The sequence below is a fragment of the Vicia villosa genome, unplaced genomic scaffold (genome assembly GCF_029867415.1).
Source record: "Vicia villosa cultivar HV-30 ecotype Madison, WI unplaced genomic scaffold, Vvil1.0 ctg.000089F_1_1, whole genome shotgun sequence".
Classification (NCBI taxonomy): domain Eukaryota; kingdom Viridiplantae; phylum Streptophyta; class Magnoliopsida; order Fabales; family Fabaceae; genus Vicia; species Vicia villosa.
Window position 1 is genome coordinate 1,388,412 of NW_026705008.1, and position 18,202 is coordinate 1,406,613.

Here is an 18,202-nt window from a genome sequence, read left to right on the forward strand (position 1 = left end):
AGATTTTTGCTCTTCTGAAAATATTTAATTTCAAGGATGTTTCTATCCAAATATTAACATCGGCGAATAGGATTTCAAGTCTAGTTCGTAGACTTGTCTATGCAGGCATATGCAGGCATAATATATTGATGTCGATTAATAGTGTTTGTCTGTCACAACAACCTGGATTTTATTGAATGGTAGAGGGAAATTAATAAGGGATTAAGGATGGTGTTTGTGAGTTTTACATTATGCGTGGATGGTTTTGTGTGTTGTAAGCCTCACTTTGATTCAGGTGCGGATGGTTATATATTGTTGAGCATTTTATCACATGGTCAGTTATTTTGAAATCTTTTGTGCAGTAATATGCCAAAAGGGTTTGAATTGGGTATCCAAATTTGCGTTTGATAGAACAATGAGATATATACATGTTTATTATTAATAGAGATTGTAGGTGATAAATATTCTTATCTTACAAATTTGGCATAGTATATGATTTTTTAAGCCACTGATAGCAAGTAACCTTGCTTCCATCAGAAAAAGTATGATTTCTTATCTATAGTCTTGTAATGGGGATATTGAACTTATATATAGCAGCCTGTTCCACATATTTTTTAATGTTTGCATTTTTCTCAAAGGGGGAAGGAGAATGACGGTGTATAAGTGCAAGGTGGACAGCTAGCTATGAAAGAAGCGTGTCTGGTGGCAACAATGGGTTGGAGAATCATGATTTGGAATAAGAATAAGAAGTGCATAAAAGAGGGAAGGAGGAATGTGTGATGCAGGAAATTCGTGAGGTTCGTGAGGTTGTTCTCACATCAGTAGCATTGTTTTTGGTTACATTTCGTCCAAGGAGAATTACCTCCACCCATTGATCTGTTCCTCTTTCAATATACTGTTATGGTTAATTAGCACAACAGAATTCAATACAATCGCCCCTTTTCTAGCAAGAGCAGTCACATGTGAACAGAAGCTCTCCTTTGGTTACAAGTCTGCTACTGGCCTTAACTGATTGAAGACCTTAAACTTCAGGAATGCAATCAATGAGATGGACTAATTCCTCCAAATTCCTGATGTAGATGTCCAAATACTTGTGGAAGCTGTGAGTATATTTTCATTTTCTGGGATTGCAATGCCGAGAAGGTTGTCCAAGTGGAATAACCGATTAGACATGAGTTTGGAAAATTGTGATTGAAGCAATGCCGAGAAGGTTGTCCAAGTGGAATAACCGATGCTTATTTATTGATGGTCGATTCATCCTTCTGAAATCTGTCTTGTACGCATTAGTTGTTTATTCCTCTTTTTTTCTTTGAAGCCCTGTGAGGTATTATTTCTAATCTTAGTCTCTCTTTAAAATTTTCTTATGAGGTGAAGGATTGGAAGGCAAAAAAATAAGTTAGTTCATTGGGAAAAGGTGTGCTAGGAAAGAGAGGATGGCGGTCTAGGTATAAAAATTTAAGGGCGTTCAACCTAGCACTGTTAAGAAAATAGGAATGGAAATTACCTAAGGTGACATGGTTCATTGGTTTTATGTAAAATTAAAAGTTGCAAAGTTGTATTTTTATGTGGCAATTGTATTTTAAGGTGACATGAGATTATAATTGTCTAATGTTGTAAAATTGACAAGTGATAGGTACATATGTGATAATGAGTGAGAATTAAAAGTTGGGATATAAGATGATGTATTGGTGAATTGCGAATAGACGTGTGTTTGTGTGACAGTGATCTCTTGTGAGTTGCTGTGTAATGTCACTGCCGAGAAGAAAACTATAATCCTTAGAGTGTAATTTCAATGTGTTAAGAGATAATCAATAGTGCTAATATGAAGAAAATTATAAGATAGTAGAGTTACTATCTAATTATTTAGCATAGTAACTGTTCATTGATGTTTATTTTGGCAATTACCTATATTGTAAGAAATTTGTTTACTTAAATGTACTTATACAAGCCTCCTATTTCATTTGGTTTAGTTAACGATAAATCTCGTGTTTTGACCGTTAGTTTGAGATCCATTCAGGGTCGGCTCCCCATATGCTTGAATAAAAGCAGGGGCTATATTGAATCTATCATTCTATTGTCATTGTATTTTGCAGTCCTCTTCCAGATCCAGATAGAGATTCGAGAACATTGCCACCAGTTCGATGAAACTCGCAAGTGCAGTATAGCTCGAGAAATGAGATATATGTCGCGACTGGTTCAAACAAGATGATGCAACTCAGAAGCTCGACATAGGGTGTGACTATAAATTGTAAGGACTCACGATCTCCAATACTCGGCAACATTGACCGTTACTGACAATCTCCAATACCCGACAACATTGACCGATCCCACAGACAAGCTTTTTTACATATACTATGTGGTGATGCAGTATGGTTTTTGCCGGTTAAACATTTGCGAGCTAATAATTACAGAACATATAATAAATATTCATGTACTGTCTGACTTGAGATATTGGTAGGATGAATGCTAAATGTGATTATTTTTGTTGTTTGTAATGGATTTTGATTTTGCCATGGTTACCTGCACATGTGAATAATGGTAGAGAAGATGGATATTAAATGAATTTGGTTCACTTATTGAGTATGTTCAAACAGCTTTTGGGAGAAATCTCCGTCACAGTTTCACTTATCTGGCGTAGAATTTGCATCGTATAATTTAGTCGGTTTGCGAATTGGATCGAGTAATGTGCAGTTGCATAGAGCTGCTGTGAACGTCTTGCGTCACTCGAAGCTCCCAAATCGGGATGAAATCGGCTCACAATGAAAATCATAGTGCCAATGTGATGCCGATGTCGACAATAGAGTTTGTTAGGGCAGATCTGCGAGTGGAGGTGAGACATGAATCACCATGTTAATACTGCTGATACCACCATTTGGAAGATAAGTATTTCTCACACATTCTATTCACCTAGTATGATTAACTATTGTTTGTTTGTTTACAATGCTTTGTTTGGTGATCTAATGTCATATAACTCAACTTACAATGTGTATGTGTTATCTATATGTTGTGGTGTCTATTTCTGTATGTCTTACAATGCATTTTGATTTTAGAGTTATATTTGGAAGATTGTGAAAATTGTTGGGACAAATTAACACTGCTATGATTCGAAAAGAAATTGAAGATGACACTAACAGGATGGCTGGGAAATCAAATCAAATATCTCCTACCGCCATTTGGAAGATAAGTATTTCTCACACATTCTATTCACCTAGTATGATTAACTATTGTTTGTCTACAACGCTTTGTTTGGTGATCTAATGTCATATAACTCAACTTACAATGTGTATGTGTTATATATATGTTGTGGTGTCTATTTCATTTGTATTTTTTGTCTCTTTAGACTGCTGATGAGTATGATCGCAGGAGAGAGAACTTTTTCAATGAGCTTGAAATCGTGTTCTCCGATGTGGTATGAATATTCTCAATTTTGCAGAATTTTTTTCCTATGAATTTCGTTGATTACTTTTTGGTGGTTATTTTCTTCTGTGTATGCTTGTTAGTCTTTTCATTTTTGCAACAGACTGATTTTGACATGTTTATGAGATGCATTGTGTTTCAACGTTTGATCGACTAGAATTTGAGATATGTGTTGAGAAAACAATTTTTTATTTCCTCTTGTTGTTTGCTGCATTTTGTCACTTGTTTTGGTATGAAGATCATCATGAGACTGATTAAACTTCAAAAAATATATAATGATATGGACTAATTGGAGAAATTAAAAGTTTGTTTGATTTGAATAAAAAACAGTTTCTTTGGTTTTAGTACCAAATACTTTTGATGCTATAAATGCCAAATGAATTATATACAATAAATTTTTTAATGAAAAAAATGGCACCTTGATTTGTTTAGACAGTATGTTTGTTATCAATATCATGCTCTATTTGCATGCTATAGTGGAGAGAAAATATTACTTCTTGTGAAACATGTATGCTGCATTGTAGTCAATTCCCATAACATCCCTATTACATATATTGTTCGCAGGTCATGGCTATACTCGCAGATTTCATACTCGTTTATCTTCCTGCACCTACTGTTTCTCTTAGACCACCACTTGGAGTTAGTGCAGGGGCAATTTCTAAGTTTTCCCACAATTGCCCAGATAATGCATTCCAGGTTTACATTACCTTCACATGGTTTACATTACTAAAGCAATTTTCACCGCTAAATGTTATCAGTGTTTAATTACCACATTCTTAACTTCCTTGGTTCCTTCCACAGGTTGCTCTCTCTGGAACATCATATTCCTTGTTGCAGAGATTTGGTGCAATTGTGGTATGTACAATCAGGGAACTTATGTTTTATCCTTTCTTTTTAGGTTTTAGTTTCTTGTGGCTAATTGTTTTACAAAATGTGGTTACCTTGCACAGCGTAATGGGTCCAAGCTTTTTGCAGTTGGAACTGGCGCATCACTGGTTAGTTCTCATTATACTTGGGGTTTAAGTTTGGAAATTTGTGATTAAAGCAATACCGTGAAGATTGTCCAAGTGGAATAACCGATGCTTATCTCTTGATGGTCGATTCATCATTCTAAAATCTGTCTTGTACGCATTAACTGTTTATTTCCTTTCTTTCTTCGAAGCTCTGTGAGGTATTATTTCTAATCTTGAGTCTCTCTTTAAAATTTTCTTAGGAGGTGAAGGATTGGAAAGCAGAAAAATAAGTTAGTTCATTGGGAAAAGGTGTGCTGGGAAAGAGAGGATGGGGTCTAGGTATAAAAATATAAGGGCGTTCAACTAGCACTGTTAAGAAAATAGGAATGGAGATTACCTAAGGTGACACGGTTCATTGGTTTTATTTTATGTAAAATTAAAAGTTGCAAAGTTGTACTTTTATGTGGCAATTGTATTTTAAGGTGACATGCGATTATAGTTGTCTAATGTTGCAAAGTTGACAAGTGATAGGTACATATGTGATAATGAGTGAGAATTAAAAGTTGGGATATAAGATGATGTATTGGTGAATTGCGAATAGGTATGTGTTTGTGGGACAATGATCTCTTGAGTTGCTGTGTAATTTCACTGCTGAGAAGAAAACTATAATCCTAAGAGTGTAATTTGAATATGTTAAGAGAAAATCAATAGTGCTAATATGAAGAAAATTATAAGATAGTAGAGTTACTATCTAAGTATTTAGCATAAGAACTGTTCCTTGATGTTTATTTTGGCAATTGCCTATATTGTAAGAAATTTGCTTACTTAAATGTACTTATACAAGCCTCCTATTTCATTTGGTTTAGTTCACGATAAATCTCGTGTTTTGACCGTTAGTTTGACATCCATTCAGGGTCGGCTCCCCATATGCTTGAAGACAAGTAGGGGATATATTGAATCTATTGTCATTGTATTTTGCCAGTCCTCTTCCAGATCCAAATAGAGATTGGAGAACATTGCCACTAGTTCGATGAAACTTGCAAGTGCAGTATAGCTCGAGAAATGAGATACATGTCGCGACTGGTTCAAACAAGATGATGCAAATCAGAAGCTCGACACAGGATGTGACTATAAATCGGCTCACAATCTCCAATACCCGACAACATTGACCGATCCCAGACAAGCTTTTTTACATATACTATGTGGTGATGCAGTAATGTTTTTGCCGATTAAACATTTGCGAGCTAATAATTACAGAACATATAATAAATATTCATGTACTCTGACCCGAGTTATTGGTAGGATGAATGCAAAATGTGATTATTTTTATTGTTTGTAATTGATTTTGGTTTTGTGATGGATATTAATGGTAGAGAAGATGGATATTAAATGAATTTGGTTCACTTATTGAGTATGTTGAAACAACTTTTGGGAGAAATATCCGTCAAAGTTTAACTTATCTTGCATAGAACTTGAATCGTATAATTTAGTCGGTTTGCGAATTATTATTGAGTAGTGTTCCTGAACAGAGGGGGTCTGATTATTATAGATGAATTGGATCGACAAAATTCTGTGTTTGTAGAATGTGCAGTTGCATAGAGCTGTTGTGAACGTTTTGCGTCACTCAAAGCTCCCAGATCGAGATGAAATCGGCTCATAATGAGAGCCGTAGTGCCAATGTGATGCAGATGTCGACGATAAAGTTTGTTAGGGCATATATGTGAGTGGAGGTGAGATATGAATCACCATGTTAATACTGCTGATACCGCCATTTGGAAGATAAGTATTTCTCACACATTCTATTGACCGAGTATGATTAACTATTGTTTGTTTACAAGGCTTTGTTTGGTGATCTAATGTCATATAACTCAACTTACAATGTGTATGTGTTATCTATATGTTGTGGTGTCGATTTCTGTATGTCTTGCAATGCATTTTGATTTTAGAGTTACATTTGGAAGATTGTGAAAATTGTTGGGACAAATTAACACTGCTATGATTCGAAAAGAAATTGAAGATGACACTAACAGGATGGCTGGGAAATCAAATCAAATATCTCCTAACTCTATTCATCTCAGCATCTACCTGCCAAGTGTTGTCAATTTGATGCCAGTAGATCTGCCTGTTTTAGCAAAGGTCGCAGTAGAGTGACAACCAGAAGGTAGTGACATCTAATGCTATCAAAATTCTTAAACAAATTGATCCTGCTGGTGAAAGAACAGTTGGTGTAACATGAATAGGCTATTATATGTTGCAGGTTGTTTATATCACGATAGTGGGTGAACTGATACGCTATTTGTATGACGTGGCTATGATGTTTGATTACTACTTTTAAATGTTTACAGTGAGTATCCGTGATGACAACGACTACAAATCGAGTCTCATAGGAGGAGAACTAAAGATTGCAATGATCGGAGATGACAAGTCAAGCTCTAATGTCATCGTAAAAGAGTCGGATTGAAAATAACAATGACAGGTCAGCGTTTCTTTTGCTTCTGCTTCTCGAATATAAATGGAAGTGTGTCATCCTATGTTCCAATTACAATAGCTTCAGATGATGGAGTATCGAGGTGTCTTGGAATTGGCTAAAGTATAAAGCTCTTAGATTTAATTACCCTATTCTTAATTGGATATTAAATCCATTTGGTTGCTTACAAACTTACAATGTTGATGGAGTATCTAGATCAATTCTAAAAAATTACTGATCGTCAATATGTCTGTTTGGTCGGAGTAAGTGTTTGAATTATTAAGTAATTCTCATATTTATTCGTGTGGTTAGTTAGGATGCTAGTTGGTGTTGGTTTTATCATCAACCTTGGTTGGTGGAGCGTATTCGGGACATGACCTGCTAACTTCTTATAGCTGAACTTAGAGAGAAGGAAATAAGAAAAGTTTGGGATTCTGAGAGTTTGAAGTTCTTTGATTCATAGCATAAATTCCAGCTTTATTAAAGAGCTTTAGGATGTAATTAAAGCAGACTTTCGTATTCATTGTTGCATTTAATTCGAATGGCGTAAGAGTGCGTGGAGCTATTAATGCTTTTTAGTATTGAATCCAAAGATAAAGAATCTATTGAAGCTAAGCCAATTTCTTTAATTGACAGCATCTAGAAAGTGAAGCTAGGCCAATATCTTTAATTGGCAGCATCTAGAAATTCTTAGTAATGTTATATGCAAATAGATTGAAGGTGGCTGATACAAAAGCTAATTTGCAATTCGCCAAATGCCAAATAGGAGGAAAAAACAAGTATGACCCCTGATTCGCAATTCGCCGAAGGCCAAATAGGAGGAAAAAAAGATATTTAAAGTGGATTTTGAAAAAGCATATGATTTGTCGACTTGAAATAGTCCTTAAACTCTATGATATTTATTTGTTTTATTTTTATTAATCCATCTAATCTAAATTGACCGTATCATTAAACTTATCACCGTACTAGAATGAATTTGTCATTGCTACATGGATCACTTGATTTGCGATAGAACTATATTATATTATTATTATTATTGTCCCTTCATTGGTATTAAATCCGTTGGTTTTGCAAGATATTGTGTTCTAATTTTAAAAATCTTTTTGGTTATTCCAAGGGGCTCCGTTAATTTGTTAAAATAGCAAGTGCCTGACCAAAGTAAAATGAGATTTATAAGACTAATCAGGGCGATCATGGTTTTGATTAATTGGTTTGGATTAATTGCTGTTGGAAAAAGGCTGCTATGGAGTAAATTGATGGAGTTGATCAAATCAAAAACATGTCAGGTGCTAGATGTTGCCTGATGGGAAAAATAGGTTAGTGGTAGTGTTTGATTTATAATTGAGAACAAAAAGGCTTCATTTAAGGCATTGGTAATTCATTTGACTGAGAATATAGAATTATTCTTGTAAAGTCATAGAGGGAAAAGAAAAGCAAAGTGATGATAGAAATTCATTTGTCTGTCAATCCGCTGATATTCTTTGATGTAACTCATGAATCCCGACAGGTTGTGATCGCTTTCATATTTCTCTCTCTTGCTTGATTTCTTGAGTTTCCCGATTTATTGAATCAATTATTTACGGTTTTTGAATTGTTATCAGAATTGGGCAAATGATGAATCTGAAATTATGTAAATGGGTAATTTGCATCTGAATATGGTTGATGTTAATATTACCTTGGAGAACTGATTCCCTATATTCTATGGATTTTTATGCTTGTTAGTTTGTTTCTGTGTTTTGTTCTCTGTTTCAATCTAATCTAAAATGACTTTAGCCTTAAAATTATCATAGTACTAGAATGAATTGGTCATTGCTACATGAATGGATCACTTGATTTGTGATTGAATTATATTATTATTGTCCCTTCATTTGCACTAATGACACTGTCATAATTGAATTTTGAGAGGAGCTATTAGAAATGTTGGTTGTGATTGCGAGAGATCGAAGAAATGTTGGTTGTGATTGAGATTGAAGAATCCTGAACCGAATAACACAAATTTCAAGTTTATTAAGTTGTTTTGGGATAGCCTACTTTCACATGTTCATTTATGAATTTCATTCTAATGGAAAAATAGTGTGTTGAGCTAATAATGCTTTTTAAGCATTGATTCCAAAGATTGAGAATTCGGTGACACACAATTATTCTAATGGGTAAATAGTGTGTAGAGCTAAGAATGCGTTTATAGCATTGATTCCAAAGATTGAGAATTCGGTGACGCTAAACTATTCTAATGGAAAATCGTGTGTAGAGCTAATAATGTTTTTTTAGCATTGATTCCAAAGATTGAGAATTCGGTGACGCTAAACTATTCTAATGGCAAAAGAGTGTGTAGAGCTAATACTGCTTTTTTAGCATTGATTCCAAAGATTGAGAACTCGGTGACGCTAAACTATTCTAATGGCAAAATAGTGTTTAGAGCTAATAATGCTTTTTTTAGCATTGATTCCAAAGATTGAGAATTTGGTGAAGCTAAACTATTCTAATGGCAAAATAGTGTGTAGAGCTAATAATGCTTTTTTAGCATTGATTGAAAAGATTGAGAATTCGGTGACACTAAACTATTCTAATGGCAAAATCGTGTGTAGAGCTAATAATGCTTTTTTAGCATTGATTCCAAAGATTGAGAATTCGGTGACGCTAATTTATTCTTATGGCAAAATCGCGTGTAGAGCTAATAATGCTTTTTTAGGATTGATTCCAAAGATTGAGAATTCAGTGACGCTAAACTATTCTAATGGCAAAATTGTGTGTATAGCTAATAATGCTTTTTTAGCATTGATTCCAAAGATTGAGAATTCGGTGACGCTAAACTATTCTAATGGAAAAATCGTGTGTAGAGCTAATAATGCTTTTTTAGCATTGATTCCAAAGATTGAGAATTCGGTGACGCTAAACCATTCTAATGGCAAAATCGTGTGTAGAGCTAATAATGCTCTTTTAGCATTGATTCCAAAGATTGAGAATTCTGTGTCGCTAAACTATTCTAATGGGAAAATAGTGTATAGAGCTAATAATGCTTTTTTAGTATTGATTCCAAAGATTGAGAGTTCGGTGACGCTAAACTATTCTAATGGCAAAATAGTGTGTAAAGCTAATAATGCATTTTTAGCATTGATTCCAAAGATTGAGAGTTCGGTGACGCTAAACTATTCTAATGGCAAAATAGTGTGTATAGCTAATAATGCTTTTTTAGCATTGATTCCAAAGATTGAGAATTCGGTGACGCTAAACTTTTCTAATGGCAAAATCGTGTGTAGAGCTTATAATGCTTTTTTAGCATTGATTCCAAAGATTGAGAACTCTGTGTCGCTAAACTATTCTAATGGGAAAATAGTGTATAGAGCTAATAATGCTTTTTTAGTATTGATTCCAAAGATTGAGAGTTCGGTGACGCTAAACTATTCTAATGGCAAAATAGTGTGTAGAGCTCATAATGCTTTTTTAGCATTGATTCCAAAGATTGAGAATTCGGTGACGCTAAACAATTCTAATGGCAAAATCATGTGTAGAGCTAATAATGCTTTTTTAGCATTGATTTCAAAGATTGAGAATTCGATGACGCTATACTATTCTAGTGGCAAAATAGTGTGTAGAGCTAAAAATGCTTTATAGCATTGATTCCAAAGATTGAGAATTCGGTGAACGCTAAACTATTCTAACGGCAAAATTGTGTGTAGAGCTAATAATCCATTTTTAGCATTGATTCCAAAGATTGAGAATTCTGTGTCGCTAAACTGTTTTAATGGGAAAATAATGTGTAGAGCTAATAATGTTTTTTTAGCATTGATTCCTAAGATTCGGAGTTCGGTGACGCTAAACTATTCTAATGGAAAAGTAGTATGTAGAATTGAGAACAAAAAGGCTTTATTTAAGGCATTGGTGATTAATTGGATTGAGAATGTTCAATTATTCATTTCATTTGACTGTTTTTCTTGTAAAATCATGTGGCAATTGTATTTTAAGGTGACATGAGATTATAGTTGTCTAATGTTGCAGAGTTGACAAGTATACATAGAAGGAAAAGAAAAGCGAAGTGATGACAAAAATTCATTTGTCTGTCAATCCATTGATATTCTTTGATGTAATTCATGAATCCCGACAGGTTCTAATTGCTTTGATATTTCCCTCACTTGCTTGATTTCTTGAGTTTCTCGATTTGTTGAATAAATTATTTATGGTTTTTGAATTGTTATCAGAATTAGGCAAATGATGAATCTGAAATGGTGTAAATGGGTAATTTGCATCTGAATATCGTTGATGTTAATATCACCTTGGATGACTGATGCCCTAAATTCTATGGATTTTTATGTTTGTTAGTTTCTTTCTGTGTTTTGTTCTCTGATTTTTTGGATCCATCTATTCTAAAATGACTTCAACATTAAAATTATCATCGTACTAGAATAAATTGGTCATTGCTACATGGATGGATCACTTGATTTGTGATTGAAATATATTATTATTGTATCTTCATTGGCTCTAATGACACTGTCATAGTTGAATTTAGGAAGGAGATAATAGAAATGTTGGTTGTTATTGCGAGAGATCGAAGAATTTTGACCCAAATAACATAAATTTCAGGTTTATTAAGTAGTTTTGGGAAATTGTACTTTCACATATTCATTGCTGAATTTCATTTTAATGGCAAAATCGTGTGTAGAGCTAATAATGCTTTTTTAGCATTGATTCCAAAGATTGGGAATTTGGTGACGCTAAACTATTCTAATGGCAAAATTGTGTGTAGAGCTAATAATGCTTTTTTAGCATTGATTACAGAGATTGAGATTTCGGTGATGCTAAACTACTCTAATAGCAAAATAGTATGTAGAGCTAATAATATTTTTTTTAGCTTTGATTCCACAGATTGAGAATTCTGTGGCACTAAACTATTCTAATGGGAAAATAGTGTGTATAGTTAATAATGCGTTTTTTGCATTGGTTCCCAAGATTGAGAATTCGGTGAAGCTAAACTATTCTAATGGCAAAATAGTGTGTAGAGCTAATAATGCTTTTTTAGCATTCCAAAGATTGAGAATTCTGTGGCGCTAAACTATTCTAATGGGAAAATAGTGTGTAGAGCTAATAATGCGTTTTTTGCATTGATTCCAAAGATTGAGAATTTGATGAAGCTAAACTATTTTAGGTCGATATGTTTAATTGGCAGCATGTGGCTAAAAAAGTTATCTTTGATTTACAATTTGCGGTCTTAAAGGGCCGACATATGGTAGATGGAATACTCATAGCAAATGAGTTAGTAAATGATGTTTAAAGTGGATTTAAAAAAAGTATATGATTTTGTGGATTGGAAATATTTGGACTTTGACAGCATTTAACGTTAAATGGAGATGCTGGATTTTAGAGTGTATTTGATCATCAACTATTTTAGCGTTGGTCAATGGAAGTCTCACAAAAACCAAATCCGAAGATGGTAAAGGTCTATCGCCTTTTTATATTTTTGAGTGTTTAGTTCCATAGTGGTGATGTTCACTTCTTGCATATGCAGTATGCAAATGATATCTTAATTGTGGGAAAAAGTTGGCAACACATGAGGGCCATGATGGCAAATAAAATTTTAAGGTTGGAAATACTTGGATGTTTCTGATGGTTGTAATCATAGAAGAAAGAAGTTATTGAAGTTGGTGATTAATATAGTGTCAGGATGATTGTCCAAGTGGAATAATTAGAGCTTATCTACATGTGGCCGAATCATCCTTCTAAACTTTGTTATACGCATTACCGGTCTATTTCATTTCTTTCTTTAAAGCTCTGTTAGATATTATTTCTAATTTGATTCTGTCTTTAAAAATTCAAGGGTGTTCCACCTAACTCTATTAGGAAAGTGTGTGGGTTAAGGTTTTAAAAAGTAAATATGGTGAAATCTTTGGTAAAGTGAGTACAATTGAGAGAATGGGGTCAGCTTGGTGGCAGAGCATAAAAATGGTAGAAACTGGGTCGTGGGACTTTAAATTAAATTGGTTCTTTGAAAGGTTGTGCATGATATTAGGAAGTGGAGTTGAATCACATTTTTGGACTCCTTGGATAAAAGGAATAATTTTGAAAAACAGGTTAAGAGGTACTGTTTGATTTATAATTGAGAACAAAAAGGCTTCATTTAAGGAATTGGTGATTGATTTGACTGAGAATGAATTATTTATTTCATTTGACTGGTTTTCTTGTAAAATCATGTGGCAATTGTATTTTATGGTTACATTAGATTATAGTTGTCTAATGTTGCAGAGTTGACAAGTGATAATACATAGAGGGAAAAGAAAAGCGATATGATGCTAGAAATTCATTTGTCTGTCAATCCACTGATATTCTTTGAAGTAATTCATGAATCCCGACAGGTTCTGATCGCTTTCATATCTCCCTCTTGTGCTTGATTTGTTTATTTCTTGAGTTTCTCAATTTTGCGATGTAAATTTTTCAATTATTTTTGGTTTTTGAATTGTTATCAGAATTCTGCAAAACTGATAGATTTCTTGTTAATTTGCAAAAGATTCACATGGTCCAAATTAGATGGCTAAACAGTGAGTTGTATTGACCAATTCATATTTTCAAAGGAAGTTTGCAATGGTGTTTGGATAAAAGTCACTGTCCAATTCTTATTCTCAAGAAAATGAGGAATCATGCACCAAAACCTTTTTGTGTACTCAAATGTTGGAGTGAGTTGAAGTTCCGGGGTGGCGGCATTCATATTGAAAGAAAAACTCAAGCGACTTGGAAAAAGGTGAATATAAATTGTGGCATATTGTGACAAAAATCACGCTCAAAATAGCTTAGAAAAGGTGATGCAAATTCAAAGTTCTTTCTCGGGTGCCTAGTAAATAGAAGAAAAGTTAATGAGATTATTTCTACAAAATAGATTGGTGTTCAAGAGATAAAGGGTTAAGTTTTCAATTATTTCCCAGGTTTATTTAGAAAGAAAAAGAGGGAAAGACTGGTTATGCAGAATTTTGAATTTAAACACATTAGAGATGATAAGTTTAGAGAGGAGGAAATAAGAAAAGTTGTTTGGAATTTTGAAAGTTCGAAGAGCCTTGACTCACATAGCATAAATTTTGGGTTTATTAAGAATTTTTAAGATGTAATTGAAGCGGACTTTCATAGTCTCATTGTTGAATCTCATTCGATTGGTAAAATAGTACATGGAGATAAATAATGGTTTTTAGCATTAATTACAAAGATTAAGAATTCGGTTAAGCTAGACAGTTTTACGTCGATATCTCTAATTGGCAGAATGTAGAAAGTCTTAGCAAAGCTATTGGCAAATAAATTGAAGGTGGCGGCTGAATTTTTTTATCTCTAATTTTCAATTCGTGTTCTTAGAAGGCTGGCAAATGGTAGATGGAATACTAATAGAAAATCAGTTAGTAGGTAATAAAAATAGGAGGAAGAAGCCTTGATGTTTCAAGTTGATTTAGAATGAAAATATTTGGACCTTGTGATAGAAAAAAAAAGGGATTCAACGTTAAATGGAGAGGTTGGATTTCAGAGTTTCTTGAAAAAAAGGGATTAAGTTAATATCTGATCTGAAAATAAACATTCATAAGTTAATATCTGATTGAAAAGTATTAAATAAAGTTGGAACTGCTACTTTCAAATACTTGGGCATTTCATTTGGTGGTAATCGTAGAAGAAAAGAGTTTTGGAAATTTGTGATTGAAGCAATGCCGCGAAGATTGTCCAAGTGGAATAACCGATGCTTATCTATTGATGGTCGATACATCATTCTAAAATCTGTCTTGTACCCATTAACTGTTTATTTCCTTTCTTTCTTCGAAGCTCTGTGAGGTATTATTTCTAATCTTGAGTCTCTCTTTAAAATTTTCTTATGAGGTGAAGGATTGGAAAGCAGAAAAATAAGTTAGTTCATTGGGAAAAGGTGTGCTGGGAAAGAGAGGATGGGGTCTAGGTATAAAAATTTAAGGGCGTTCAACTAGCACTGTTAAGAAAATAGGAATGGAGATTACCTAAGGTGACACGGTTCATTGGTTTTATTTTATGTAAAATTAAAAGTTGCAAAGTTGTACTTTTACGTGGCAATTGTATTTTAAGGTGACATGCGATTATAGTTGTCTAATGTTGCAAAGTTGACAAGTGATAGGTACATATGTGATAATGAGTGAGAATTAAAAGTTGGGATATAAGATGATGTATTGGTGAATTGCGAATAGGCGTGTGTTTGTGGGACAGTGATCTCTTGAGTTGCTGTGTAATTTCACTGCCGAGAAGAAAACTATAATCTTAAGAGTGTAATTTGAATGTGTTAAGAGAAAATCAATAGTGCTAATATGAAGAAAATTATAAGATAGTAGATTTACAATCTAAGTATTTAGCATAAGAACTGTTCCTTGATGTTTATTTTCGCAATTGCCTATATTGTAAGAAATTTGTTTACTTAAATGTACTTATACAAGCCTCCTATTTCATTTGGTTTAGTTCACGATAAATCTCGTATTTTGACTGTTAGTTTGACATCCATTCAGGGTCGGCTCACCATATGCTTGAAGACAAGTAGGGGATATATTGAATCTATTTTCATTGTATTTTGCCAGTCCTCTTCCAGATCCAAATAGAGATTGGAGAACATTGCCACCAGTTCGATGAAACTCGCAAGTGCAGTTTAGCTCGAGAAATGAGATACATGTCGCGACTTGTTCAAACAAGATGATGCAAATCAGAAGCTCGACACATGATGTGACTATAAATTGTAAGGACTCACAATCTCCAATACTCGGCAACATTGACCGTTACTGACAATCTCCAATACCCGACAACATTGACCGATCCCACAGACAAGCTTTTTTACATATACTATGTGGTGATGCAGTATGGTTTTTGCCGGTTAAACATTTACGAGCTAATAATTACAGAACATATAATAAATATTCATGTACTGTCTGACCTGAGATATTGGTAGGATGAATGCTAAATGTGATTATTTTTGTTGTTTGTAATGGATTTTGATTTTGCCATGGTTACCTGCACATGTGAATAATGGTAGAGAAGATGGATATTAAATGAATTTGGTTCACTTATTGAGTATGTTCAAACAGCTTTTGGGAGAAATCTCCGTCACAGTTTCACTTATCTGGCGTAGAATTTGCATTGTATAATTTAGTCGGTTTGCGAATTGGATCGAGTAATTTGCAGTTGCATAGAGCTGCTGTGAACGTCTTGCGTCACTCGAAGCTCCCAGATCGGGATGAAATCGTCTCACAATGAAAATCATAGTGCCAATGTGATGCCGATGTCGACAATAGAGTTTGTTAGGGCAGATCTGCGAGAGGAGGTGAGACATGAATCACCATGTTAATACTGCTGATACCACCATTTGGAAGATAAGTATTTCTCACACATTCTATTCACCTAGTATGATTAACTATTGTTTGTTTACAACGCTTTGTTTGGTGATCTAATGTCATATAACCCAACTTACAATGTGTATGTGTTATTTATATGTTGTGGTGTCTATTTCTGTATGTCTTACAATGCATTTTGATTTTAGAGTTATATTTGGAAGATTGTGAAAATTGTTGGGACAAATTAACACTGCTATGATTCGAAAAGAAATTGAAGATGACACTAACAGGATGGCTGGGAAATCAAATCAAATATCTCCTACCGCCATTTGGAAGATAAGTATTTCTCACACATTCTATTCACCTAGTATGATTAACTATTGTTTGTTTACAACGCTTTGTTTGGTGATCTAATGTCATATAACTCAACTTACAATGTGTATGTGTTATCTATATGTTGTGGTGTCTGTTTCTGTATGTCTTACAATGCTTTTTGATTTTAGAGTTATATTTGGAAGATTGTGAAAATTGTTGGGACAAATTAACACTGCTATGATTCGAAAAGAAATTGAAGATGACACTAAAAGGATGGCTGGGAAATCAAATCAAATATCTCCTGCCGCCATTTGGAAGATAAGTATTTCTCACACATTCTATTCACCTAGTATGATTAACTATTGTTTGTTTACAACACTTTGTTTGGTGATCTAATGTCATATAACTCAACTTACAATGTGTATGTGTTATATATATATGTTGTGGTGTCTATTTCATTTGTATTTTTTGTCTCTTTAGACTGCTGATGAGTATGATCGCAGGAGAGAGAACTTTTTCAATGAGCTTGAAATCGTGTTCTCCGATGTGGTATGAATATTCTCAATTTTGCATAATTTTTTTCCTATGAATTTCGTTGATTACTTTTTGGTGGTTATTTTCTTCTGTGTATGCTTGTTAGTCTTTTCATTTTTGCAATAGACTGATTTTGATATGTTTATGAGATGCATTGTGTTTCAACGTTTTTGATCGACTAGAATTTGAGATATGTGTTGAGAAAACAATTTTTTATTTCCTCTTGTTGTTTGTTGCATTTTGTCACTTGTTTTGGTATGAAGATCATCATGAGACTGATTAAACTTCAAAAAATATATAATGATATGGACTAATTGGAGAAATTAAAAGTTTGTTTGATTTGAATAAAAAACAGTTTCTTTGGTTTTAGTACCAAATACTTTTGATGCTATAAATGCCAAATGAATTATATACAATAAATTTTTTTTAATGAAAAAAATGGCACCTTGATTTGTTTGGATTAAAGAATACCTTTCTATACGGAAGAGTTTATGTACTAATATTTCAATTAAGACAGTATGTTTGTTATCAATATCATGCTCTATTTGCATGCTATAGTGGAGAGAAAATATTACTTCTTGTGAAACATGTATGCTGCATTGTAGTCAATTCCCATAACATCCCTATTACATATATTGTTCGCAGGTCATGGCTATACTCGCAGATTTCATACTCGTTTATCTTCCTGCACCTACTGTTTCTCTTAGACCACCACTTGGAGTTAGTGCAGGGGCAATTTCTAAGTTTTCCCACAATTGCCCAGATAATGCATTCCAGGTTTACATTACCTTCACATGGTTTACATTACTAAAGCAATTTTCACCACTAAATGTTATCAGTGTTTAATTACCACATTCTTAACTTCCTTCCACAGGTTGCTCTCTCTGGAACATCATATTCCTTGTTGCAGAGATTTGGTGCAATTGTGGTATGTACAATCAGGGAACTTATGTTTTATGCTTTCTTTTTAGGTTTTAGTTTCTTGTGGCTAATTGTTTTACAAAATGTGGTTACCTTGCACAGCATAATGGGTCCAAGCTTTTTGCAGTTGGAACTGGCGCATCACTGGTTAGTTCTCATTATACTTGGGGTTTAAGTTTGGAAATTTGTGATTGAAGCAATGCCGAGAAGATTGTCCAAGTGGAATAACCGATGCTTATCTATTGATGGTCGATTCATCATTCTAAAATCTGTCTTGTACGCATTAACTGTTTATTTCCTTTCTTTCTTCGAAG

General features: G+C 33.9%; 1 protein-coding gene and 5 non-coding genes across 39 annotated transcripts in view; all 6 read left to right on the top strand.

The window, feature by feature from the left end:
• LOC131623970 (uncharacterized) overlaps positions 1-18,202 on the top strand; it is a 43,666-nt gene that overhangs the window by 15,370 nt on the left and 10,094 nt on the right. For 11 of the 34 annotated variants that reach the window (XM_058895001.1, XM_058894987.1, XM_058894992.1 and 8 more), the window contains 4 exons: positions 618-3,388; positions 3,961-4,092; positions 4,198-4,251; positions 4,347-13,036. The exons of 1 other annotated variant lie outside the window; for it this stretch is intronic. In XM_058895001.1, the coding sequence (XP_058750984.1) occupies positions 9,241-10,428 (1,188 nt within the window). In that variant the 5' untranslated portion in view covers positions 618-3,388; positions 3,961-4,092; positions 4,198-4,251; positions 4,347-9,240 and the 3' untranslated portion in view covers positions 10,429-13,036. 22 more of the 34 variants (XR_009290383.1, XR_009290384.1, XR_009290385.1 and 19 more) reach the window with 18 other exon arrangements.
• LOC131623990 (small nucleolar RNA snoR14) lies at positions 8,250-8,334 on the top strand. The gene has a single exon (XR_009290406.1). It is a non-coding gene; the product is annotated as a small nucleolar RNA snoR14 (small nucleolar RNA).
• LOC131623977 (small nucleolar RNA Z101) lies at positions 8,419-8,512 on the top strand. Its single transcript, XR_009290394.1, has one exon. It is a non-coding gene; the product is annotated as a small nucleolar RNA Z101 (small nucleolar RNA).
• LOC131623991 (small nucleolar RNA snoR14) lies at positions 10,845-10,929 on the top strand. The gene has a single exon (XR_009290407.1). It is a non-coding gene; the product is annotated as a small nucleolar RNA snoR14 (small nucleolar RNA).
• Positions 11,014-11,107, top strand: LOC131624000 (small nucleolar RNA Z101). Its single transcript, XR_009290415.1, has one exon. It is a non-coding gene; the product is annotated as a small nucleolar RNA Z101 (small nucleolar RNA).
• On the top strand, positions 13,087-13,171 carry LOC131623988 (small nucleolar RNA snoR14). The gene has a single exon (XR_009290404.1). It is a non-coding gene; the product is annotated as a small nucleolar RNA snoR14 (small nucleolar RNA).